Here is a 26024-nt window from a genome sequence, read left to right as displayed (position 1 = left end):
ATCAGGGACGTAACTTCTCCTCCAAATTGCTCAAGGAGGTTTGCGAGGCGCTGGGCACAAAGAAGGTCTGCACTTCCCCGTACCATCCGCAAACGGATGGCATGGTTGAACGATTCAACCGCACACTCTCGGCTATGCTTTGTCACACGGTGAGTAAAAAGCAAACCGATTGGGACATGCACATACCGGGCGTCTTAGCGGCATACCGCATGGTTCCACAAGCGTCCTTGGGATATTCACCATTTTTTCTGATGTATGGCCGTGAAAACGTACCACCCATTGATGTGCAACTGGGTACGCCGAGTAAACAACCGTCCCGTTCCTTGCCTGATCACATACGGGACTCGCTTGAACGCGTTACGGAGGCGCGAGAGGCTGCCAGGTGTGCGACGGCCCGTGCGCAGGCAAGGAACGAGAGGTATGCGCATCGATCGCGTACTCACATGCCCTGGTCGGTGGGCGACCTGGCATGGCTCCACTGCCCTCAGGTGCCGGTAGGCACATCCCCTAAACTGCACAGGCAGTGGCGGGGGCCTGTGACGTTGGTGGACATTCGGAACCCACAGAGTGTTCGCATCCAGTACGGAAAACGTCGGTGGTACGTCCATTCGTCGCGGCTCAAACCCTATGTTAGTACGCGTGTTGATCCCTCATCCCCACTAGTTGACCTGCCGGGATCTGCTGTGCCGAATACGCCGCTTGCCTCGCCCGTTGATCCCCAGGGGGACTGTGTTGTGCCTCTTGCAGATGAACAGATTCTGAGGGCTGAGGAAGCCCCCGCTGTCCCCCCTCCAACGGGACCTGCCCTGGACATGACCGAAAACGAACAATATTCTTCTTCACGCCTACCACCTCCTGTCGAACCGGCGGCAAGGCGACCATGCGCAGGAAGTGGAGAGGGTCCCGCGTCGCGTACGCAATCTAAATCTCTCCCGTTTCGTTAGCGTCTGATTGTCTTGCTGTCCCTTCCCTGTCGTTACCGCGCTGCAGGGGCGCCCTAATGTATGTCTGGTTGTTCATGGGTGATTCTGTTTTTAAGTGTTGTTTGGCGCATGGACGCCGTTTCACCCTTTATTGTTAAATGCGCCTTGGTGCCCTAATAAGCAATTTTATGGAATCGGTTGATCACCCTTTTTCCCAGCCGAGATGGCTGATTTTTTCACCGGGGGGGGGGGGGGGGGTGATGTAATAAGAGCCATGTATGGCTCACTTGGCGATCGGCTTGCCGGTCCCGCTTTGTAGCCAATGAGGGGAGAGCCAGGGAGCATCGCCTCAGCGTGATCAAGGCATGTTAGCTAGGGTGATTGGCTTGGCCGATCTGGGCCTCAGCTAATGGGAAGCCGGATCAGAGGCGTGGTCCCGGGAGTTGACGGGGAATGATCTGGAACGGTCAAGGCTGACTACGGAGGATTGGCTTAGGAGACCACGTGACCCAGGGATTAAGAGCAGGAGAGACGGAGGGGTCGGGGGCAGACCTGGGAACGAAGAGAGCAGGAGCCACGCGCGTGCGGGGCTCTGGGTGCCACGTGCGCGGGGCGACTTAGCTGGTTGTCTGCCCGCTTCCCGTTGTCTGTCAGCAACGGGGAGTGTGTGTAACTGTGGAAGTGGAAAATAAAAGGAACTGATTCCAGAAGCCGTCTCGAGAAGGGTTATTACACCTGTATAAGACGTTTAATTGTCGTATTTGCAACCATTAAGTACTGTACTGTATGAAAGATGGTAAAACACATATAAACTTCAATATTATAACAACGCTCGCATATGCACAATAGTGCATATCGCGACATAGTATTCAACATGCACAGATTCAGCACTTTAATGGAAAGCATTTATATCAAGAATCATAATTATTATTGTTTTCCATTCAAATTAGGGGTAACATTACGGCATTTCATTATAAACCACGGTTCTCACCTGCTCGTTCAACTTGAGCATAACCATTTTGCACTCACCACGTCGGAAGGGCCGTGACAAAGCAAACAATAATACAATTCATTACGATTATAACTACGTAAAGTAATTAGCAATTCTCTTTGGTTCTTTCGGTAAAGTCACGTAGGTAGAAAAATAATAGATCACGACATTTCGATCGCAACACAAGCAATCGTCATCAGGTGGGACAACCACAGCAAGAAAAAAACTGCTGAAGTAGGCGAGAGAGCCTACTAGCGCTAATCTCAGAGAGAATAAGATTTCTCCGATTTGAACTTGATAATTTACGCAAGATTCTCTTACCATCACACTTATAATTAACAGATAAAATGTGCACATCTGATTGAGACCATGTAGATAACGTAACAGTTTCTTCAGCTACTTCAATGTTAACCAAATGTAAAGTTAACTTGATTACTAAATTACACCTCCTGTCAAAAAATAAACCAGAGCCACACGCTAAAAAGTTAGATGTTAACAAGATTGTCATCAATCATAGTAACATCCCAATTTCTGACAGCCTAAAATCGATACGAGCTAAAGGGTTGAATTTCGCAATCACCCCTAAACACATCCCAGTGGATGATATCATTGCCCAGGTCGATGTAGCCCTCAAAGGCTTGGGACACATCCCGGCAGACGTTGCTAGATCTGAAATCGCTGTTATCCTCAAAAACGCTAAGAAACCCATTAGCAACATCAGCAAGGACGAACGTTTTGAACTCTCTCAATTAAAAAAACAGAGATGACATAGTCATCCTCTCAGCCGACAAGGGCAATGCCACTGTCATCATGGTTAAAACCACTTACAACAAAACTCAGGACCTTCTTAATGATGGCAGCTATACCAAAATCAACAGAGATCCCACCAGCCGCCTAGTTACAAAAACAATATCATCACTAATTCGAATTCTCTTATCGATTCGACCAAGCAGCGCTCTCTAAAACCTTCGGCTGCTCGACCACCCAGATTTTATGGCCTTCCAAAGATCAACAAAGAAGGTACCCCGCCCCATCCTATTGTCTCCACCATTAACTTACCCACCTACAAACTGGCCCGATTTATGTCCGAGACCCTGCTTCCTTTCACGGGCAAGACCACCTCAGCTATATTTAACTCAGCTCACTTGGTTTCCCTAATCAAGGACATCTCACTGTCTTCAGATTATTTACTTGTAAGGTTCGATGTAGTCTCCCTGTTCACCAAGGTACCTGTACCTGATACCATTGCAATAATTGAAAAATTGGTCCAACAGGGACTGAATCCAGATATACCAACTTTGGTAAGACACAGCCTTACCAACACTTACTTCACCTGGAATGGTATATTCTACAAACAAAATGAGGGTACCCCAATGGGTTATCCCTTATTGCCAGTGGTAGCGAATGTTTTTATGGAGAAATTTGAGTCAGATGCCATACAAACATCCACCCTACGTCCTTCCTTGTGGAAGAGATACGTAGATGACACGTTTGTCATCTGGCCACATGGCCTTCCAGCTCTGAACTAATTTCTCAACCACATAAATTCCATACACCCATCTATCAAATTCACCTGGGAAGTGGAAAAGGATGGCAAGCTACCATTCCTGGATGTTTTGATCGACAAGAGACATGATGGCTCGTTGGGACACTGTCTACAGGAAAGCCATCCGCACGGATAAATATCTAAAGCCTGACTCCCACCACCATCCAGCCCAGAAGAATTCCCTCATCAAAACACCACACCATAGGGCCCGTTGCATCTCCGACCAGCATCACCTAGCCAGTGAGTTGGAGCACGTACACCAAGCCCTCAGGATGAACGGATATTCTGACTGTACAATCCGCAAAGCTGTCTCCCCAGCCATGGGGAGACAACCATCTGAGGATCCAACCATTACCATCACTTTGCCATACATAGCAGGAGTTACCAAAAATATTTCCAAAATCTTAAACACAAGATCCAGGTTCGTTTCAACATAGTACACAAAATCCGTGATTTGATCCCATCTGTAAAGGATGTGATTCCTAATATGCAATACCCGGGTGTCTACAAACTTATCTGGGACTGCGGCAGCAGTTACATTGGGGAAACAAAATGACATGTCTCGGACCGCGTTCGCGAACACAAGACAGATCTGAAACACGGTAGGACCAATACCTCTGCTGTTGCTGATCATTGTCTTAACGCAGTGGGCTCACACGAAATTGACTTTTCCAAGAAGAAGGTACTCTGCAAACCCACCAGCTATTACCAGAGATTTGTTCATGCAGCCATCCAGATATATAAATACAGACACAACTTCAACCGAGAAGATGGGTACAAACTGAGCAATCATGGGAAGGACGTTATTAACCAGGTAAAGTCTTAACTGACTGAGATGTTTCCATCCTACCTATGTCAGATGTTATTTCCGACTCTCTGTGTGTCTTTCTCTCTCTGTGCATCTCTCTTCGATCTCTACTCCAGTGACCCAGGTGCTGCCGCGGGGTCCACTTTCTTCCCGTGCCTCCCCCCCCTCCCCCCTTCTCTCTCCCCCCTGCAGCCGATCTCTCCAGTGCTGCCGCGGTGGTCCACTTTACTCCAGTGACCCGGGTGCTGCTGTGGGGTCTACTTTCTGCCCCGCCTCCTCCCCCCCCTTCTCTCTCCCCCCATACTGCCGAGACCTATATAACCTCGTGCCACAGCAGATCTCTCGCCTACTTCAGCAATTTTTTCTTGCCGTGGTTGTCCCACCTGATGACGATTGCTTGTGTTGCGATCGAAACGTCGTGATCTATTATTTTTCTACCTACGTGACTTTACCGAAAGAACCAAAGGGTATGGATTCCTGCAGTCACGAAAGCTTCAAATCATAATTAGCAATAGCAGTAATTATTGTAATTGTTGGTCTCGCGTTATGAGGGAACCACAGCAGCGGCTACGGCGCCATGACGAGCGGCATCGTAAGCGTGCCTCTCATTGGTCAGAAGAGCCTCAACAACAGCAGCTGCTCTGATTGGATAATACGTTTTTCCTCGTAGCTGGGCGCAACCTTTTGTGATTTAAAATAGGGGGGACTGTAAGTCTATTCATTATCTTGATTTGAAGCTTTCCTGACTGCAGGAATCCATACTCTCCTGTTCTTTCTTTCTTTCGTGATTTATTTTATTTTATACCTAAGTGACTTTACCGAAAGAACCAAAGAGTATAGTATTCATTATTACAATTAAGTCACAAAACACGAATAGGGCCAGGATTAGCGGGACCTAGACCATTTTTTTAAATGAAATAATTGAATTTCAGCTCATATTTAATGTGGCGCTGCACTCTGATGTTGTAGGCGAAAACATTTATTAAAAAGTAGATTTAATTAAGTAGAACGTGTTGTCTATATTTATTTAATGTTGCGCATTTTGATGTGACGTCACATTTCTCAAACCCCCCCCCTCGTCACACATCGTCACAAATGTCTGACCCCCCCCCCCCCCCAGGTGCGTGACGTAATTTATGGACGGCCCCATACTATAATGAGCCAATAATGTATGTTTGTGTGTAACGCGCGTGACGTCACTCCACATGCCGCACCCCCCCCCCCCCCCGTCATTAATGTTCATGAGCGGGTGGATTTTTACACTCGCGTAGAGTATACATTTTTTTTTATTCCGCTCGACCTTCTGCGTGAATGTAAAAATCCACTTTCTCGGTGATTTTCCAGATATTGTATCTAATTCCAATTTATTTCAACCCCAGCGACCGAAAGCAGAAGAGAATAAACTATCAGAGCAGTGAATTTGAACAAATTGAAGGTCAGCTATACACAGTACTACAGTGACATGAAGTGATGTGTGTTATGACATAGTTTTGTGCAAGAATCACTTCTATTAATATAGTACTACAGTACAACGCAGTGAAGTGTTTGATGATGTACTTTTGTTCAAGATTCACTGGCAATAAATTTACATAAGAACAATTATACTCTGCTCAATTTTTTCGTAAATATTACAGCTTCCGTCCTCGGACGGGCAAACAAGCTAGTAACAGTATAACAGCATAGTCTTGATAATAAACATAGTAGGGCTGATATGTGGCCACTGTGGCAACCCTACCTACTCACAACTCACCTGACACTCAACACTCGCTCACCACTCACCGTTTCGCCAGCACGGGCCTTCACTGTGACAGACGCAAGGGCGGAATGATGTGAGAAAGACATTGCGAAGGCTGTTTACGCACGTCTCGAATGGAAGGGCCTTTGCTATTGATGCCCCCAGGGTCTGGAATGCTATTGCTAATAAACTGCAAATTGAATCACTACCTACGAGATCTTCACTCAAAACTGCTCTAGAGGAGTTGTACACCCCTAGTTGTCACTGCTATTCAGTGGCCTAAAATCAAATGTTTCGCTCCGGATGAACGCTGCAAAGTATGATCTTGTGTTTTGATTTGATGTGCTGATCTTTAAAGGTGCATTTGAAACATTTGATACTCCTACTGATGCTGTTGTGGAGTGACTCATGCAGCTACAGTAGCTATGGCTGCAGGGTTTGGTGGTACATTTTGTTTATGCCGTTTATTGTGAAATTTCGGTCACAGTTCCTATGATCACTGTTACATTGCTTTTATGGCTTTATTTTGGTGATTTCGAAAGTTTTTTGGTTTGGCCATGTTTGTTTGTTGTAGTACGGAGTTAAACTGATGGCTTTAATCTAAGTTGTCTTGTGGTTGTGGTTGTTTGACTTGCATCCCACTGGGATTTTTGCACACAGCGTTGGTGTACGATGCTTTTTCTGGAAGATTTTGCTGTTTTTTCCTGGATTTTTCTGTTTGCGCATAGTCACTTTAAGATGTTTTCTTGTTCATGTTTTGGTGTTTTGTTTGTTGCGGTTGCACCCGATTCAAGAGCCGAATGGCTCACAGGGCTATACGAAATAAATGAAATGAAACTGACCAGACCTCTCCTAGCAACACAGGCGATATGGACTCCATGGCATATACCACCAGCATGGGATCTACAGTGTATCTGCTGTCGAGCAAAACACAGCTGCGCGTTGCAAATGTTCGTGCAAACTGCATGACTGCGATGGAGAGATTGGTGCAGACCGTGAAGTGAGCTACCATACACGGCACTGTTCACACTTACCTTGAGAACAGATTCACACACACACGTGTTGATGTCAATGCTGACGCTTACTAGACGCGTTTCATCCTGCGGTAATATACCGTCTCAGACCCACCCACAGTGTTTACACCTGCACGCACGGTATTTACACCTGCACGCACGGTGTTTACACCTGCACACACGGTGTTTACACCTGCAGGCAGAGCAAAGGCAACACAAGCGTGGTGACTAGTAAGAAAGTGGCACGCAAAACAAGACAGATATGATACGTGTATGCACTCCCAGAGGGTCGTTTGGCTGATGGGATGTGTAAAAAATACTTTTATTTTTATGATGAGGGAAGATATGGGTCGCAGGCGAAATGTCAACTTATGTATACTTTCTTAACGAGTCGTTATCTCCCATCTTGAATCATAAGAATAACACTATGTAACACGATTTTTGTTCCTGGGTAGTAAGTGTTATTTTCTAATTGCTTATGCCTCAATAGTATAAAAAATGGTTATTATTCCGCCCAAACTTCGCTTTTGTGAGCAGGATTTTACGTGAAGGAATGACTCAAATGCGCACGTTTTCTCATTTAAAATAGGTCAATTTCAAAATATCACTGTCCTGGTCACAAAAGCAAAGTCTGTGCGGAAATAACCATTTTCTATACTTTTGAGGCATAAGCAATTAGAAAATAACACTACCCAGGAACAATTTTTTTTTGTTACACAGTGTCATTTACACATTGCAATGCAATTACTTTTGTAGTGACTTGTAACGTCACTACTGTGGGCACACACACACGTGTTTGACGTCACTATGCGGGGGGAGCGTCACTACCATGCGGGTCTACACACACACATGACGTCATCCCGTCTGGAGGCGGGAATAACGCCACGGCCGGTTCAGGGGATCTGGAAGCCGTGGGTGAGTGCCGCGGGGGTTGCGTGAGGCCGTGGCCCTCTGAGTGAACCCGGCTGGACACGTGACCGGATCAAGGCGGGGGCCAGGAGCCCCGGGGGCACCTTGGGGGCCACGTGGACAGGAGAGGAGCTTATACTCTTAGGTTTTTTCGGTAAAGTCACGTAGGTAAAAAATAAAATAAAAAATTACTAAAAGTAATCATAGAAATAAAATAATAAATTACGACGTTTCGGAGGCAACACAAGTCTCCGTCATCAGGTGGGACCGTCACAGCTAGAATTGCCGTACCTGATGACGGAGACTTGTGTTGCCTCCGAAACGTCGTGATTTATTATTTTATTTTATTTCTATTATTACTTTTAGTAATTTTTTTATTTTATTTTTTACCTACGTGACTTTACCGAAAAAACCTAAGAGTATGAATCATTGCAGTCACGAAAGCTTCAAATCTAGAAGGAGAGGAGCTTCTCGAGAGTTCTCGAAGGTGGGCGTGGCCGGGGTGTGGCCCGGACACGCCGAGGCGCATATAAGCGGCCTCCGCATCGGGTTCGAGGCTGCTCATGTCAAGGAAGAAGATGCCTCGTGAAGACGCCTCGTGAATACGAGTCAAGGCTCAAGTCAGCGTGGCCAATCAATAGCCCTCCTGGCTTGGTCATGCTCGATTTATCCGAGAGTCAGTGTTAGTGAGTGATAGTGTGTGTTAGCGAGAATAGGTCGGTGGTCACCACCCTATATTAAAGTGTTACGTTCAGTTAACAATAAACAGTGTTGCCTCCCAAGCAGTTGTGAGTGCGCCTAATTCGAGGACATTTCAGATGTGTGTGTGTGTAGAGTTTGTGTGGGGATAAGTTCGGGTTGAGTGTGAGGGTTACGCAATGGACAAGGAACACGCCAATCGAAGTGATTAAAATAAAAATGTATATCTCGGTGTACGTGTGTGTGTGTAAATACGTGTTCCACGTGTATATATACACGTGTTCCGTGTGTGTGTAAATAGGTGTTCAATGTGTGTGTAAAGGTGTTCTGTGTATGTGTACACCTGTTCCAGGTGTGTGTGTACAAGTGGTCCAAGTGACGCAGACAGCAATAATTCCTTAGCACCTCACGTGAGACGTGTTTAACAATCATCAGGCGAGTGCGACGTGGAATGAGTTAATTTGCAATTTATTAGTGAGGAGTAAATTGGCAAATACGGAAAGACTAGCGTGGTTGATCGCGAAGAGTGCAGTTTGGGAAACTCTGCCTGAATATCTGATTGTTAACAGCTCTTGCCTCTACATTTGTAGGCTATACAGGGGATATTTTTCTTTCTTACACGAGTGTGTGTGTGTTTGGTGCATGCACGCACATGTGTACACGACCGCACAAATGACCGACTTTCTGTTGAAATCTAAATTCAACCCTCTACAAATTTACCCATTGTATTCTCCTTTTTTTAATACAAAATTTGGATTCTGAGCAAAGTTCGGGTAGAACCTGTCATTGGAATTAATCGCAGACTGCGGTGCCTGCACAGGCAGATCCATCACTTTCAGCCACACGATGGAGGCCGACTCGTCGAGCATCTTGGCCTTAACTTTGAGCGCGGTCGAGGAGCACTCGGCCGTCAAATCCGACCCTCGTGCCATGGACTTCGCGAACGTCGTTCTTGCATTCTTCAAATCTCGTTTCATCATCTCGTCGTAGAGCCTTGCCGGTGTGTTCTCAGGTACCCAGTTCTGCAAGGAGATCGCGAACTGCCTACTGAAGGCCATTGTGAAAGGGTTGCTGAACATAAGGCACAGGCATTTGTCGGAATCCTTGATGCGGTAGATGAGTATACCGGTGCAGCCAAAGAAGCCGGTCTTCACCTTGCGGAATCCGCACGCCCGTTTCTCGTTCGGGAAAATCTCGCTGGGGATACTGTACTCCACCGTGCCGCTTTCCATGTACCATCTGTGGAGAATGTGGTTCATTCATTAAATGTGGCTGCATTATATATACAGTCCTCGACTTATGAACGCCCGACTTACGAACGCCCGTATATTTAAAAAAATCTACTTTGATTTGTGTGTGTGCACGTGCACGTGTGTGTGAAAGTGAGTGCATGCATGGTTCGTCGACTAAGGGTTTTGGGGCGCCGCCCCACCAAGCAGCTGGAGATGAGAAATAACTTTTATAATAAAAAAACTTTTCTATAAATTATTTTGTTGTGTTTTTTTTAATGTAATGGTTCTTTCGACGTGAATTGCCTAAAGAGGAAAACATTTTAAGTTCATATTAGAAACGGCTGCAACACAGTCTAATTTGTGCCTCGGGGAGGTCTCGGGGCGGCTGTGAATGCGTCCGAGTGAGAGATTTACCCCTGATTCATTGCGATTAGCTTCGCATTTTAGCCACGCCGTTTGATGCCCATTCAGGGCGGTGAAAAAGACGCCCATGGCTGTAATGACGATGTCACAACGCAAGGTTGCACTGTGCAAATATAGCAGGTCACGGCCTACACGCTCTAAGAGGAAACGACAGCAATGTGTAGTCGAATGTCACAATAGGCATATCTTTCCATTAGAAAATGTAGTCGGTGTAAAATGATGTTACGGTTGCCACGGATAACAGTGAGATCATCAGTGACCACACAACGACACAAGCTCTCATGGAAGTGAAGTAAATAGTGAGGCCTTTGTACATGGTATTAACGTCGTCAGTGAATGCAGATCAAAGCTTTTTCTGTCGGTGGGTGTACGACGGTATGTGGCTGTTAATGTATAGTATGCGGTGTTTTGGTTGAGTCGTGTCAGCTGATCATTAATTGTTGTTTAGGCTTTGGGCAGTGTCAAACGGGTTGTGTAGTATTGATTTGAGGGTCATGGGGGCAGCATTTGAGTACTTTGTTGTTTTGTTTCGTATTTATAAATTATTGCAGCTGGTAGATAACGCAGTTATATTACTTTCACGGGAAGGCCAATAACATGACGAGGTTTTTCTTAATTAGAACACCATCTTTTCAGAGGTCACTCACAACAGCCCCACCTCGTGGAAATGTTATGAGCCGCCACTGAGTGAGTGTGTTGGGTGCGGTAGTGTTGCAGTTTGCGCTGCGTTACGAAAGCAGTGACCCGAATTTTTTTTCTCTTACGACCAACACCAGTACCTGGTGTGCTGTGCGAACATCACCATTGAGTAGACAAAGGCGGCCAGGCGTGGTCTTGTGCCGTAGCACTTATACAGACGGACCTCGCCAAACGGGCGTGGGTTACATTCCTGAAAAATTCCGTGTTGGGCAAAACTGCGTTCAACAAACAATAAACCTCCGAGGTAAAACTAGGGTTGCGTGTTCCTGGGTCCGAAATGATCACCCCCTGCCTCTTCGTTTGACGAATTATATAAGACTACCGCGCTTGTTATTGCACTAAATAATGCTGAATCGTTCTCCAGTTCTTGTGTGTGTGTGTACACTATTTTTAAATCTCACGTCAACACAAAACCCCCGTCTCCATTCCTCTTCCTGCACGTTGGCACTGCATTCCCAAGCTCTCTCCTAACACTGTCACTTAAACGTTGATGATTCGCCATCTAGGCGTCCGTGTATGACTCAGGTCCTCAACGAGCAAGACGGTTAGTTGCACGCAGCAATGTGGTGGACAATTTGCGTTAAGCCGTTTGCGCTTGTTGAGTGCTTTAAATTGTCGCACACGCACACAGATGTGGGTTGACTGACTGAGATAGCATTTCACCACGACTCACACGGGCGCATACAGCATGCGGCCGGAGAAGTTTGAGATCTCCACGGCCACCTTGCAGCTCGTGGGAGTCCCAGCGATGACGGCCTCCACGTCCACCCCCTTGCACTCCAACGTCCCGGTTTCTGCCATCTGGGTTCCTGCTAGAGCAAAATAGCAACGAAGAAAATGTTGGGTTTGGATGGAATACGCCTAGATCACGAATATAATTTGTATCCACTCTCTCTACGTCAGTAGAAGAACAAGTGAAGTAATGGCTGAATGGTGGAATAGTATGTCTTAAAACTATGTGCACTTCGAGGCCACGTAAAGTGTCTAAGGCTCACTGGCAGGTCAGGGAACAGACCAAGGTGTCATGGGTTGACTGACTGAGATGACTGGCAAATGCACCAACCGTACCAAATTTTTGTGTTTTTGTTGCCTGCTGCTCCGCTCGTAATGAGTGTCACTCCTTAGTCCTGCCTATTGTTGGAGGATGACTGCCTCCAACTGCACAGAAGCGACCTTTTCGGGCTTCATCATCCATAGAAACCGATCTAGACACTGCTCGCACCGGTCATCGGCAAGTCCACTCAGCTCCACATCCTCCTGTACCACGTAAACCCATCTCATTTCTAAGTGCGTCGAGCCTGGCACAGGCGCCGTCGTGACGTCACCCCGACTCATTGGCGAACGTTGGTTATTATTATTGTTGTTGTTTTAAAACCGATTCAGTTGATATTGAAACTGTGAAATTAAAGATATCTCACCTGGCAGTGACGCTGTCTTGACTCTGTGCTCTCGGTCCGTGGGGTTATGCGCATTGGAGGGCTCTCCAAAGACGCGTTAAAGGCGACCTCACCTCTCGCCCACGCGCTTCCTTGTCCCGGATTGGCCGACGGGAGAGGCGAGTCACATGTGCAGGTATTGTGGGGGCCCTGTGTGGTACACGCACACACAGAATATGTGTAACAAGACACGCGTGCGTGTTTATCTTGCTGACACACCCTGAGTGGAAATATGTGAGAAAAAAGCGTAAAAGGTCATCACATTCCTCCAGACTAAATAAAGATTCTGTTTTTGAACAGTTGTCCATCATTATCATGAACACCATCATCATGATAATCCACGGTCTATCCACTGCTGGATAAAGCCCCCCCGCCCCCCCCAAAGACAAATATCCCAAGTATAGTCATAAGAGACTGTTGGGGCAAATGCTGTTAGCAAGCACCTATGAAGGTCAGAATGGGACACAAGGGTGAGTGGCCAGCACCACGCCCGACCGCCTTTGTCTCCCTAGTGGCAATGTTTACAGACCGCACCAGGTACTAATAAAATAAAAAAAAACGCCCAGCACATTCGTTCACTATATCACCACTGTGCGCGGCCTTTAATGGAAACTTAAATGTGACGTTTCAGGCAATGGCCCTTCTCTATAGCACCTACATTGCCTAATATGTCCCCTTTCATGTGTTTCTCCATTTAAGCTCTCCGAGTGTTATGGCCGGGCTTGTTGGGTCGTTGTGGTGCAGCATTCTGCCACATGCAGGCCAATTCCCACCACTCCCGAGCGCTTAATAAATAAGACAATGGGTTGTTAATCGCCACAATTGATCTCTTAAATAGCCTTAGAACTACTAGACATCGCTAGCCCATGTATAAGACACAAAACATTCTCAACTATTTTAAAAGGAAGATCCATGGTGCGTGGGAACAGCAACAAAAAAATACTGACAAAAGTTAATATTGCGGAGAACGAGGAGAAAGTGTTTAAGGAATATTGCAAAAGTCACAAATGAGGGAGTTAATGGTCACAAATAAACGCAAACGATAATTGGTTTTTTACCCTTCTATCTGGCAACAAAACTGACACCTTTTTACAAGGCGTCATGTTTGCATAGACCACAATACCTGCAGTCATAATGCAAACAAAAAACACAACTCTGATAATGTGCACTGTCCTTGAAGTTGATTGGTCCACACCCGAGACAGCTTTCCTTAGAGCCTAGTCTCACATGGGTTGGACCAGATGACGCCAAAAGGCGCACAACTCAAAGACAATGCACCATCAGAGTATGAGAGCTCGGGGCAAGCATCTACACTATGGGAACCTCATTTGCCAGTAAAAATATGATAATTGTTTTTTACCCTTCTATCTGGCAACAAAACTGACACCTTTTTACAAGGAGTCATGTTTGCATAGACCACAATACCTGCAGTCATAATGCAAAAGGAAACATTGGGGTACATCTGTAGTGACATAAGAAGGGAGGGGCTGCTGGGGGCTCTGGGACCCTGGGTGGGCCAGACGCTTAAGCCTCTTGGCACCAGGCATTGGGTTCTCAGGCGCTTAAGCCTCTTGGCGCCGCCAACGGGGGGGGGGGCTGTGTGTGCTCTGTGGGATGTCTGGTGGCGCACACGGCCCCACCCCTCGTTGGACCAGGCATAAAAGGAGAGCTCCCTGGACGATCAGGGCCCAGTTGTAACTCAAGACCCAAGACCCACGACCAGCCATCTGAAGACCCTGGGATGCTGTGAGAGCCAGTGGTGGGACTCTGGAACTCCCGACTCAACCCGACGACGCTGGGACTCTGGAACTCCCGACTCTACGACCTTGTGAGGGCGAGTTCCACAGCGTAGCCAGAGTAGAGTATCTAGGCTGTGTACCTAGGCTGTAACAGAGTATCAGGAGTGTTGGAGAGTTGGAGTGTTGGAGTACTGTTGGAGTACTGTTGGAGTGTTGTATTATAATAAATAAGTTACCTCTACATGTGTCTCCAGAACCCGTTACATTTGGCGTCAGAAGTGGCAAAGAAGGGAGCCACGTACCTGACAGCGATGTTGAAGAGCAAGCGGGGACGGGGCAGCCAACTCGGGCCGACAACGACGCTGCACCGCCGGCTGAGCAGTCGTCCACCACACCTGCCGATCCTCCTCCAGCGTCGGGAGCAGCAATGGAGGAAACGCTGCTTCGCCTCACCGAGCTGCTCCACGCCACCGTCTCCATCCTGGACGACATGCGTCGCTCACAGGCGGAGACAGCAGGGAGAGAGGCGGCGTAGCGGCCGCGCCATCCCGCCGGCTCCCACACAAAGATGGCAGCCGTTCCCGCCGCAAATACATCCGGGTGTGTCGTCACTTCTGCCGGGGGAGCAATGACCGCTGGGAGCGACGTCACTTCCGGGCCCAGCGTGGGCCAACCCGACGACGCCGCGTCATCAACGCTGCGTCCCTCACCGCCGGGTGACAGCTGTTTGCAACCTAGCAACGCCGTGTCATCAGCGCTGCGACCTTCACTGCCGGACGACAGCTGGCTTCAACCTAGCATACCGCGTCATCAGCGCTGCGACCGGACAGTGAGGCGCCATTCTTACTGTAACCAGCGCCAGGGCCAGCACATAGACCGACACGCTGGTCGCCGCCTGTGCTGCTCTGGCCAAAGGTTGGAGGTCGGGAGACCAGGCCCCTGACATTTCGTACATTTACACGCTCCGGATGAATGATTTCCTTGTTGACATTTTCTTCGTTGTCGTCGGGGAGTCGTGACTGTTGTTGAGTAAACTGTGTGGAGCTTCGCTCGTGAGTGTTGTCAATGTGTGTGCGAAACTTTGCTTGTGATTGTTAACAATGTATGGTTTGTATTGAGCTTTGTTCGTGATTGTTAATGTATAGCTTGTGCTGTAATTGTTAACGATGTATAGACTGTATGGGGCATTTATCTTGAGATGATGACATGCTGCCAAGGATTTGGAATTGTCAGGCTGGCTCTCAAATATCTTGGGATGCAGATCCTGACCAGGATGGGCCAGCGGGTGTTGCATGTCTAACACGAGAGTTGTGGTCCCGTCATGCTATGGCTGACGGCTTGACCTGACAGCCCGGAGATAGAGTCACTCCGTGGCATGTCAAGCCTACTGGGCTGTGTGCTCACATGGCTCAGAGAGTGTAGTCCCGTCATGCTATGACTGACGGCTTGACCTGACAGCCCGGAGATAGAGACACTCCGTGGCATGTCTAGCCTAGTGGGCTGTGTGCTCACATGGCTCGGAGAGTGTGGTCCCGTCATGCTATGGCTGACGGCTTGACCTGACAGCCCGGAGATTGAAACACTGCGAGGCGCGTTGAAACAGTGGGCTGGAGATTCGTGGTGTTCATGTGTAGTTGTCCTGTTACGTTGGGACTGTATCCCTCAGTTGTTAGGGTGCATGTTGTGCAGGGAGTGAACGATGGGTCGTCTCAGCTCGGTCGGCACAGCTATATGCTGCGATGCGAGTCTTGGAGAGAGATTGGGTCGTCTCAGCTTGGTCGGTACAGCTATATGCTGCCATGCGAGTCTTGGAGAGAGATTGGTTCTCAGCTCGGTCGGTACAGCTATATGCTGCGATGCGAGTCTTGGAGAGAGATTGGGTCTCAGCTCGGTCGGTACAGCTATATGCTGCGATGCGAGTCTTGGAGAGAGACTGGGTTGAAGCCCCCCGATATGGCCGACGTGCGCGGTTTTAGGATGGAGACGCCACGTTGGAAAGGCGGGGGGTGCTAACGGTTGACATGTAATGTCGGTGGTGGTCCTCATTGACGGCTGCTGGGACGCAAGCACGGGATGCCTTTTGGAGATGCGGTTCGCGCGTGCGGCCACCATTTCTGGACAGGAGCAGGCAGATTTATTTTGTTTGTGTCATGTAAATTTTATATAGATTTTAAAATGTAGATACTGGAGCAGCCCTGAAGTGCGATTTCTTTGCCCAGTACATAGGTCGGCCCTGAAGTACGACTTCTCGACCCGGGACGTAGACAGACGTCCAGATTAGTGTGTGTAGAGGGATGCTCGACATGTTCGTCTTCGCCTTCTCTCCACCTGACGGATGGGAGGCTGGCAGGGTGGTGTGGAACCCTGCCATCCATGCGGTGGTTGTGCATCCAACGCGTCGAAATCTGTATATTTGTTATTGTTAATTCCCCGTTTTCTATGCGGATCCCGAGGAGGGCTAGGTGTGCCGCGGGTCGTTTGTTCACGTGTCATTGCTTCACCTTTTTGTTGATTGATGCTTGTATATAGTGTAGAGTTGTACAGGTTGGTTATGGTAATTATGGTTGCTTTCTTGTTCTCTTTTCTTTTCCTGTTGAGGCTCGCGTATTTTTTTTCTCTCTCTCCCTTTCGTTAATTTAAACTTTCTAATTATTGACAGCCGGGATGGCTGGAGGCTACGTAGAGGGGGGTAATGTAGTGACATAAGAAGGGAGGGGCTGCTGGGGGCTCTGGGACCCTGGGTGGGCCAGACGCTTAAGCCTCTTAGCACCAGGCGTTGGGTTCTCAGGCGGGGCCAGACGCTTAAGCCTCTTAGCACCAGGCATGGGTTCTCAGGCGCTTAAGCCTCTTGGCGCCGCCAATGGGGGGAGGGGGCTGTGTGTGCTCTGTGGGATGTCTGGTGGCGCACACGGCCCCACCCCTCGTTGGACCAGGCATAAAAGGAGTGCTCCCTGGACGATCAGAGCCCAGTTGTAACTCAAGACCCAAGACCCACGACGAACCATCTGAAGACCCTGGGATGCTGTGAGATCCAGTGGTGGGACTCTGGAACTCCCGACTCAACCCAACGACGCTGGGACTCTGGAACTCCCGACTATACGACCTTGTGAGGGCAAGTTCCAGAGCGTAGCCAGAGTAGAGTATCTACGCTGTGTACCTAGGCTGTAACAGAGTATCAGGAGTGTTGGAGAGTTGGAGTGTTGGAGTACTGTTGGAGTGTTGTATTATAATAAAGAAGTTACCTCTACAAGTGTCTCCAGAACCCGCAGCATATAGCTGTACCGACCGAGCTGAGACGACCCATCGTTCACTCCCTGCACAACATGCACCCCACTTCTGACACCAAATGTAACGGGTTCCGGTGACACTTGTAGAGGTAACTTCTTTATTATAATACAACACTCCAACAGTACTCCAACACTCCAACTCTCCAACACTCCTGATACTCTGTTACAGCCTAGGTACACAGCCTAGATACTCTACTCTGGCTACGCTCTGGAACTCGCCCTCACAAGGTCGTAGAGTCGGGAGTTCCAGAGTCCCACCACTGGCTCTCACAGCATCCCAGGGTCTTCAGATGGTTGGTCGTGGGTCTTGGGTCTTGAGTTACAACTGGGCCCTGATCGTCCAGGGAGCTCTCCTTTTATGCCTGGTCCAACGAGGGGTGGGCCGTGTGCGCCACCAGACATCCCACAGAGCACACACAGCCCCCCCCCCCCCGTTGGCGGCGCCAAGAGGCTTAAGCGCCTGAGAACCCAACGCCTGGTGCCAAGAGGCTTAAGCGTCTGGCCCCGCCTGAGAACCCAACGCCTGGTGCCAAGAGGCTTAAGCGTCTGGCCCACCCAGGGTCCCAGAGCCCCCAGCAGCCCCTCCCTTCTTATGTCACTACACATCAACACCTGGGTACATCATCACCTGGGTACATCATCACCTGTGTACATCAACACCTGGGTACATCACCACCTGGGTACATCAACATCTGGGTACATCAACACCTGTGTACACCAACACCTGGGTACATCAACACTTGGGTACATCATCTGGGTACATCATCACCTGGGTACATCATCGCCCGGGTACATCACCACCTGTGTACATCATCACCTGCGTACATCAACATCTGGGTACACCAACATCTGTGGACATCAACACCTGGGTACATCAACACCTGTGTACATCATCGCCTGGTTACAACAACACCTGGATACATCAACACCTGGGTACACCAACACCTGAGTACATCATCACCTGAGTACATCACCACCTGGGTACATCAACACCTGCGTACATCATCACCTGGGTACATCAACACCTTGGTACATCATGACCTGGGTACATCAACGCCTGGGTACATCAACACTTGGGTACATCATCACCTGGGTACATCATCGCCTGGGTACATCAACACCTGGGTACACCAACACCTGGGTACATCATCACCTGAGTACATCATCACCTGGGTACATCACCACCTGGGTACATCAACGCCTGGGTACATCATCACCTGGGTACATCATCATCTGTGTACATCAACACCTGTGTACATCACCACCTGGGTACATCAACACCTGGGTACACCAACACCTGGGTACACCAACCCCTGGGTACATCAACAGGTGGGTACATCATTACCTGGGTACATCATCACCTGTTTACATCAACACCTGGGTACATCACCACCTGGGTACATCAACACCTGGGTACATCAACACCTGGGTACACCAACACCTGCGTACATCATCACCTGGGTACATCAACACCTTGGTACATCATGACCTGGGTACATCAACACCTGGGTACATCAAAACCTGGGTACATCATCACCTGGGTACATCAAGACCTGGGTACATCAACACCTGGGTACATCAACACCTGGGTGCATCAACACCTGGGTACATCTTCACCTGGGTACATCATCACCTGGGAACTTCAAGACTTGGAAACCTCAAGAATTGGGTACATCAGGTTCTGGAGACATAAAGACCTTGGTGCATCAAATTGCATATTACTATAGCGGGGATCATTTTATATATTCCAATACATTAATTGTATTAATACGAACATATACACGTCCCTTTGGACAATCCATAAACAATAATAAAAATAATAATTGCTTACTTCCTCAACTGGCTGGACCATTATGCCTAAGAGCTCCAGTCTCACTTCTCAAGACCTGGGTTGAACTCGCCACTGAATTACCCGGTGCCTCAATTCACAGACGAATGATTCCGAATCTTTGATCAGTGTCACCAATTTGTTAAATATGTGTATTCCAATGTAGAAATTTGCACGAGTTACCTTGCCAATGAATATCAACCTTTATTTCAGTAAGCACTACAAAGCAAGGCAGCTCATGGCACGGACATGTAAACCAAACAGATTTAGCGGCTGCCTGAATATAAATATGGATTCATACTCATTGTCAGCCATAGCGTATTGAGATGAAGATTCAAATCTATAACTTAAATGTGATCAGTGTATTTGATACGTGAAGGTAGCATTCGGCGATCGTTTGACAGCCATGCCCACAATTTTGTTCAGCTCCGTCAGACGATCAAACAGCGTGGCTGGGAGAGATTTTAGTTGGTTAGTCTGCAGGTAGAGCTGGCCATGGTTTGGATGCACAAGAAATGTAGATTATGTTCCCTTTCTCCTTCTCAGAGTGCAACTTGCCACGCTTATTTTTCTCTCTCTCAGTACATCTCAGCTTTTGAGTCACACTCTTTGTCCTTCCCTAGGTGTCCAATCCAGGGGTGATAACTTGCTCTTCATTGTCAAGTAAGCATTAAGCATTTCCAGAAGCATTTCCTTTGGCTCTCACTCGCTTCTATATCCCTTTATTCTGGTCTGGGTTCGACTTAACAATGTTATACTTGATTTCCATAATATAACATGTTTTTGTAATAATTATTTAAACTAAACATGTTGCTTTAATATCAGGTGAGACCCAAAGGTATATAGCTCGCATTCAGAATCGACCTGGCTACAAATGTTGGTATGTATGTTGCACTTCTTTTGCACCGTACGCAGCCAACCATGCTAATCAGAGATTCGGGATAGGATAACAAACTAAAAACACAGCAGCTCGTCAGAAATTAGTTTTCAATCTGCATAAAAAAATGCTTAGCTCCAGTGGCTTCCTAACATCGGAAGGAAAAGCCTTCAAGACAGCCGCAGAAGCGTATCAAAAAGTGCGCGATGCAGTGATAGCCCAATGAAGTGGCTTATCGTATCGAAATGTATGTCAGCCAAATACTTTACACGCATGTTTCTAAATGTGGAGGGAAAAACCGGATGACCCAGAGAAAACCCATGCGACCACGGGGAGAACATGCAAACTCCAAATATACAGGCATCAGGGTCGGGATCGAAACGATACCCTAATTTGGTGTTTGTGTTCAGTCTTGCTGGCATGAGTTATTGCTTTATAATTTAGCAACATTCAAATGGGTCTTCGCTCTGTCAAGAGACGCGAGTTAATTATCTGCAAGGGGCTTTGTGCCTTTTGGATCTGGCACTTCCTTGTGGTCTAACATGAACTTTCAACAAACAAAATAGATACACAGACACTCTGCCTCCTTCCTATATCAGCACCGTTAGCTATGTACGGTGTGAAAGAGGTTCAGCAAACATACATATTTGTCCCTCTACATAAACATAAATGTTTTTTTTACAGATTCAATCAGCGCCTTGGCCTCATGGGAGTGCATAATTTCAGAAACATAGCATCAATACCAGCATACTTTGGATTTATTTCGACATTCGTTGTCTTATCACCAGAATGAGGCTTGCTTGAATAAATTCTGGCGAACTGTCAGATGATCATAGGCAAGACCTTTATCTGTTAAATGTGGGACAGTTGGATTCAAAACTCTGTGATACACAACGTAGACTAGCCCAAAACCATCGTGACGGAAAATATAAGGAACACAAATATAATTACGTGACAACTCCCCTTAACATATGACAGTTCACCTGCATCAGTTGAAGCAAGCCTAACTGGATAGGTTTATACATTCAGTATCTCCCCCCCCCCCTCCATTAGAAAGACGTTCAATTCAAAGAAACCGGTGGTCTGGAGGCCGAATTGTCACAAGCAAGAGGCCCGGCAGAATTCCTCCCTGCAGCTGATTGACATTCAGGTCCAATCGCGTGAGTTTAGTTAGGTGGCTGAACGTACCAGGTGGGAGAGATTTCAGCTAATTCATCTGAGATGTAGCGATACAGTGAGGGAAAAAAGTATTTTATCCCCTGCTGATTTTGTACGTTTGCCCACTGACAAAGAAATGATCAGTTCATAATTTGAATGGTAGGTTTATTTGAACAGTGAGAGACAGAATAACAACAACAAAATCCAGAAAACGCATGTCAAAAATTTTATAAATTTATTTGCATTTTAATGAGGGAAATAAGTATTTGCCTCTCTGCAAAACATGACTTCGTACTTGGTGGCAAAACCCTTGTTGACAATCACAGAGGTCAGAAGTTTCTTGTAGTTGGCCACCAGGTTTGCACACATCTCAGGAGGGATTTTGTCCCACTCCTCTTTGCAGATCTTCTCCAAGTCATTAAGGTTTCGAGGCTGACGTTTGGCATCTCGAACCTTCAGCTCCCTCCACAGATTTTCTATGGGATTAAGGTCTGGAGACTTATTGTCTTTTACGAGACCAAGGTGCTCTGCAAAACTCCTGGCTACTATCAACGGTTTGTACACGAAGCCATACAAATATACAAACACAGACATAATTTCAACCGTGATGATGGGTACAAACGGAGTAATCATTGGAAAGATGTGATTAACCATGCAAAAAAAAAATTACTACACATATTTGAACCTTCTTATTTGACAGACAACTATTTTTGAGTTACTGTACAGTTTACTGATAGACAGCCGGTTTTGTTTTACCATGTTTAGCTTCTTTTTTCACACACTGGTTTCCTGCTATAAGTTTAACCCACCAAGCAACACAGCACGAGGCTGTTTCTTCCTGACCTGCTTTTGTGCTTTTACCATCTACATGGCAGAGGCTCGGTCTCATTAGCAGCAGTTGCACTTTAACAACTCTCGCACCCCCCCCCCCTCTCAGCCATAGTCTCAATCCGCACCTTACCATAGTAATAAAAAGGGACCTATCCTAGCCCATCCCCCCCCCCCTCAACCAGTATATATACGGGGTAGTATCTCTTAGAATCTCTCATTTACTTGATACAACAAGCGTGCTGTGACGGTTCCACCTGAAGACGGAAGCTTGTGTTGCCTCCGAAACGTAGTGATTTTAACTTAAATTTTTATTTTATTTTACTTTCATTAATTTTAATTTTTTTATCTACGTGACTTTACCGAAAAAACCTAAGAATATGAATCCTTGCAGTCACGAAAGCTTCAAATCTAGAATTAAAGGTCTAGAGACTGGCTAGTCCACTCCAGGACCTTAATGTGCTTCTTCTTGAGCCACTCCGTTGTTGCCTTGGCCGTGTGTTTTGGGTCATTTTCATGCTGGAATACCCATCCACGACCCATTTTAAATGCCCTGGCTGAGGGAAGGAGGTTCTCACCCAAGATTTGACGGTACATGTCCCCTAAGCAGAAAAACACCCACAAAGCATAATGTTTCCACCTTCATGTTTGACGGTGGAAATGGTGTTCTTGGGGTCACAGGCAGCATTCCTTCTCCTCCAAACACGGCGAGTTGAGTTGATGCCTTGAGCTCCATTTTGGTCTCATCTGACCACAACACTTTCACCCAGTTGTCCTCTGAATCATTCAGATGTTCATTGGCAAACTTCAGACGGGCATGTATATGTGCTTTCTTGAGCAGGGGGACCTTGTGGGCGCTGCAGGATTTCAGTCCTTCACGTCGTAGTGTGTTACCAACTGTTTTCTTGGTGACTATGGTCCCAGCTGCCTTGAGATCATTGACAAGATCCTCCCGTGTAGTTCTGGGCTGATTCCTCACCGTTCTCATGATCATTGCAACTCCACGAGGTGAGATCTTGCATGGAGCCCCAGGCCGAGGGAGATCGACAGTTCTTTTGTGTTTCTTCCATTTGCGAATAATCGTACCAACTGTTGTCACCTTCTCACCAACCTGCTTGGCGATGGTCTTGTAGCCCATTCCAGCCTTGTGTAGGTCTATAATCTTGTCCCTGACATCCTTGGAGAGCTCTTTGGTCTTGGCCATGGTGGAGAGTTTGGAAACTGATTGATTGATTGCTTCTGTGAACAGGTGTCTTTTATACAGGTAACAAGCTGATATTTGGAGCACTCCCTTTAAGAGTGTGCTCCTAATCTCAGCTCGTTACCTGTATAAAAGACACCTGGGAGCCAGAAATCTTTCAGATTGAGAGAAGGTCAAATACTTATTTCCCTCATTAAAATGCTAATCAATTTATAACATTTTTAACATGCGTTTTTCTGGATTTTGTTGTTGTTATTCTGTCTCTCACTGTTCAAATAAACCTACCATTAAAATTATAGACTGATCATTTCTTTGTCAGTGGGCAAACGTACAAAATCAGCAGGGGATCAAATACTTTTTTCCCTCACTGTATATCATAGGTTAATTTTGGCACAGGTGAACCCCAATGACCAACAAATGCTCATTTTCGACGGGGACCTGGTTAGAGAAACCTGGTTACAGTACAAAATAGGGTGAACAAAACAATCCGGAATGGCAAGGTCGTGCATCAACCTGGTTCGACTAGCATAAAAAATGCAAAGCTAATAGAATGGATCACTTGAACAAAAAACAAATACATTTATAACTTGAAGTGTGAACAAAGCAGAGTGACCAATTGCATGTGTAGTGTAGTAGAACGACACTACTGTATTGGCTCAGTATGGGGGCTGTAGACAGGTGTCACAGGGATCATGTCAGGCCGTGACACTCTGCGTGAACCCAACAGGACACGTGACCGGATAAAGGGGGGCCAGGGGCCCCAGGGGGGTCACTTTGTTGGGGTTCAGGCCTTCCCGAAGGATCAGGAAGGGGGGCGAGGCCTGGGGCGGAGCCGGCCATGCCAGAGTGGTTATAAGCGGGGCGTGGACGGAGAGCTGGGCTGTTCTGTGCTGTTCTGCTGGGTCATCTCTGGGATGAAGCTCTCCAGTCTCCACTAGTGGACCAGGCATCGTGTTGGGCTATCCTGGTCCACTGATGTAGTACCCCTGTGGGTTAGCTAAGTTAGAAACGGTGGCTATCACCCTAAGTCGTTATGTTAAGTGTTACCTGTTGTGTTAGCTAATAAAGAGTGTTGCTTCCAAAGTCCAGTGTGTACCTGAATCTAACCTACTACACATGTACAATCAAAAGTAAATCTGAGGTCCAAAAGTAATTTAAAGGACAAGGATGTTCATGTTTTATACCAATGAACCAACAGGTCGTGATGTATTGTAAGCCCAACAACGACAACCGCAATTTTCCACTTCGTGGCAATGACATCACCATGGCGCTTATGCCATGCTTGGTGCACTTTGAGGCCACGGGAAATGTCGAAGGTTCACTTGCAGGTGGTCACGGGACAGACACAGGTGCTATGGGTTGACTGACTGATGCACCATCTGTGCCCCCTACTATACCAACATGCTGTGTTTTAGCCGACTGGCACTCAGCTCGTTGCTGTGAGCGTCACTCTTCTGCCCTCCACTGGTGTTGGAGGGCGACATCCTCCAACTGCCCAATAGCATCCTTCACGAGCCTCCTTCACAGAAGCTGATCTTGACGCCGCTGATACCAGTCATTGGCACGTCCACCGAGCTCCATATCCTGGAATATCACATCAGTCCATCTCTTTTATAGCCCGTGCCACGCTCTTTTTGCCCCTTCTATCAAGCCAAACAAAAGTTATATGGGCATGTGGTGGCTTGGCATGCGAGTCACATCTGTGAGGAGCTCACCGATGTGACTGTCAAGTTTTTCAAGGATATATGAGCTCCTCACACAATCTAACCTGGTTAAACCTAGGATGGATCGTAGGCAGGCCAGCCTGATTATTTATAAAAAGGTGCAGATTCTACATGAGGGAGTTCCATATTTCGCAAGCATAGAGAATGGAGGGCATGACCGTGGCCGAGAAGACCCGGAGCTTCGTGTGGAGCGATATACAATGTCGCTTCCACACAACGTTATGCAGCTAGTGAAAAGATAATGCGACCCATTTGATTAGGAGAGAAACCTCTGCTGTCAAAATGGATCTGCTCATAAGCACATTGCCCATGTATGGAAACCTCTCCACTCTCTCGATAACTGCCCCATTACCAATCGGGAGTTGAGGGGGTGTAGTGTTTGATGACACAAAGTACCCAGGAAGGTACTTAGTTTTAGTGGGGCTGATAGTAAACCTCACCTATTAGTAGCAAGCTCCAGATTCAGCAGCAGCGCCTCCAAATCATTCTCAGAGTAAACAGCAATCACCAAATCATCAGCATGCATACCATGGTTTATCAATAGGGAGCCATTCCTTTACCGTACATGGGCATTGATCAGCCTCCCATTGTATCTGTACCAGATGGAAATTCTTCTGGTAGAGTCATGGGAGGCTTCTCGAACTACGTGGTCCAAAAATATATTAGATAATATAGTCTTTACTTGGGCCTGCCCACCATCATGAAGGTCCTCAATGATTGTGAGTAGAGAATCAGGGACTACAAAGCACAAAGAACAATGCTATCATAGGTCATGACCAAGTCAATAAAGCAGAGTTGAAAGTCTTGTTGGAATTCCTTACACATCCACTGTCGCAGACGGACAGAGAATAGTGTGTCTGTGAAGGACCGCCTGGCCTGAAACCACATTTGGGCTCTGCAGGTCTTTCCTCAGAGCGTCTGGCATGGTGATGTTGAATAATCCTTGCCAGGACATTTCTCGACATTGT

The 26024-nt window shown here is 47.2% G+C and overlaps 1 protein-coding gene across 3 annotated transcripts; it reads right to left on the bottom strand.

The window, feature by feature from the left end:
- Positions 1-9076: 9076 nt before the first annotated feature.
- Positions 9077-12566, bottom strand: LOC133358646 (uncharacterized). Of its 3 annotated transcripts, none has more exons than XM_061577037.1 (3): positions 12397-12566; positions 11652-11790; positions 9077-9863 (listed from the first exon to the last, which is right to left on the bottom strand). In XM_061577037.1, the coding sequence occupies exons 2-3, from the start codon at positions 11777-11779 to the stop codon at positions 9341-9343; spliced, it is 651 nt and encodes a 216-aa protein (XP_061433021.1). In that variant the 5' UTR covers positions 11780-11790; positions 12397-12566; the 3' UTR covers positions 9077-9340. The 3 variants fall into 3 exon arrangements, with proteins under 3 accessions (XP_061433021.1, XP_061433020.1, XP_061433022.1); XM_061577036.1 differs by having other exon boundaries at positions 11652-11787; XM_061577038.1 differs by lacking the exons at positions 11652-11790; positions 12397-12566 and adding an exon at positions 11059-11152.
- Positions 12567-26024: the final 13458 nt, after the last annotated feature.

This window comes from Lethenteron reissneri, chromosome 63 (assembly GCF_015708825.2).
Source record: "Lethenteron reissneri isolate LAM-NWPU_2019-01 chromosome 63, ASM1570882v1, whole genome shotgun sequence".
Classification (NCBI taxonomy): Eukaryota; Metazoa; Chordata; class Hyperoartia; order Petromyzontiformes; family Petromyzontidae; genus Lethenteron; species Lethenteron reissneri.
The sequence above is the reverse complement of the archived record's forward strand: the minus strand, read 5'-3'. Positions and strand labels throughout refer to the sequence as shown.

Coding starts and splice junctions, on each gene's coding strand:
- LOC133358646 (XM_061577037.1), bottom strand. CDS start 11,779: ATGGCAGAAACCGGGACGTTGGAGTGCAAGGGGGTGGACGTGGAGGCC. Junction 9,864..11,651: donor CGCATGCTGTATGCGCCCGT/GTGAGTCGTGGT, acceptor CATTCTCCACAG/ATGGTACATGGAAAGCGGCA.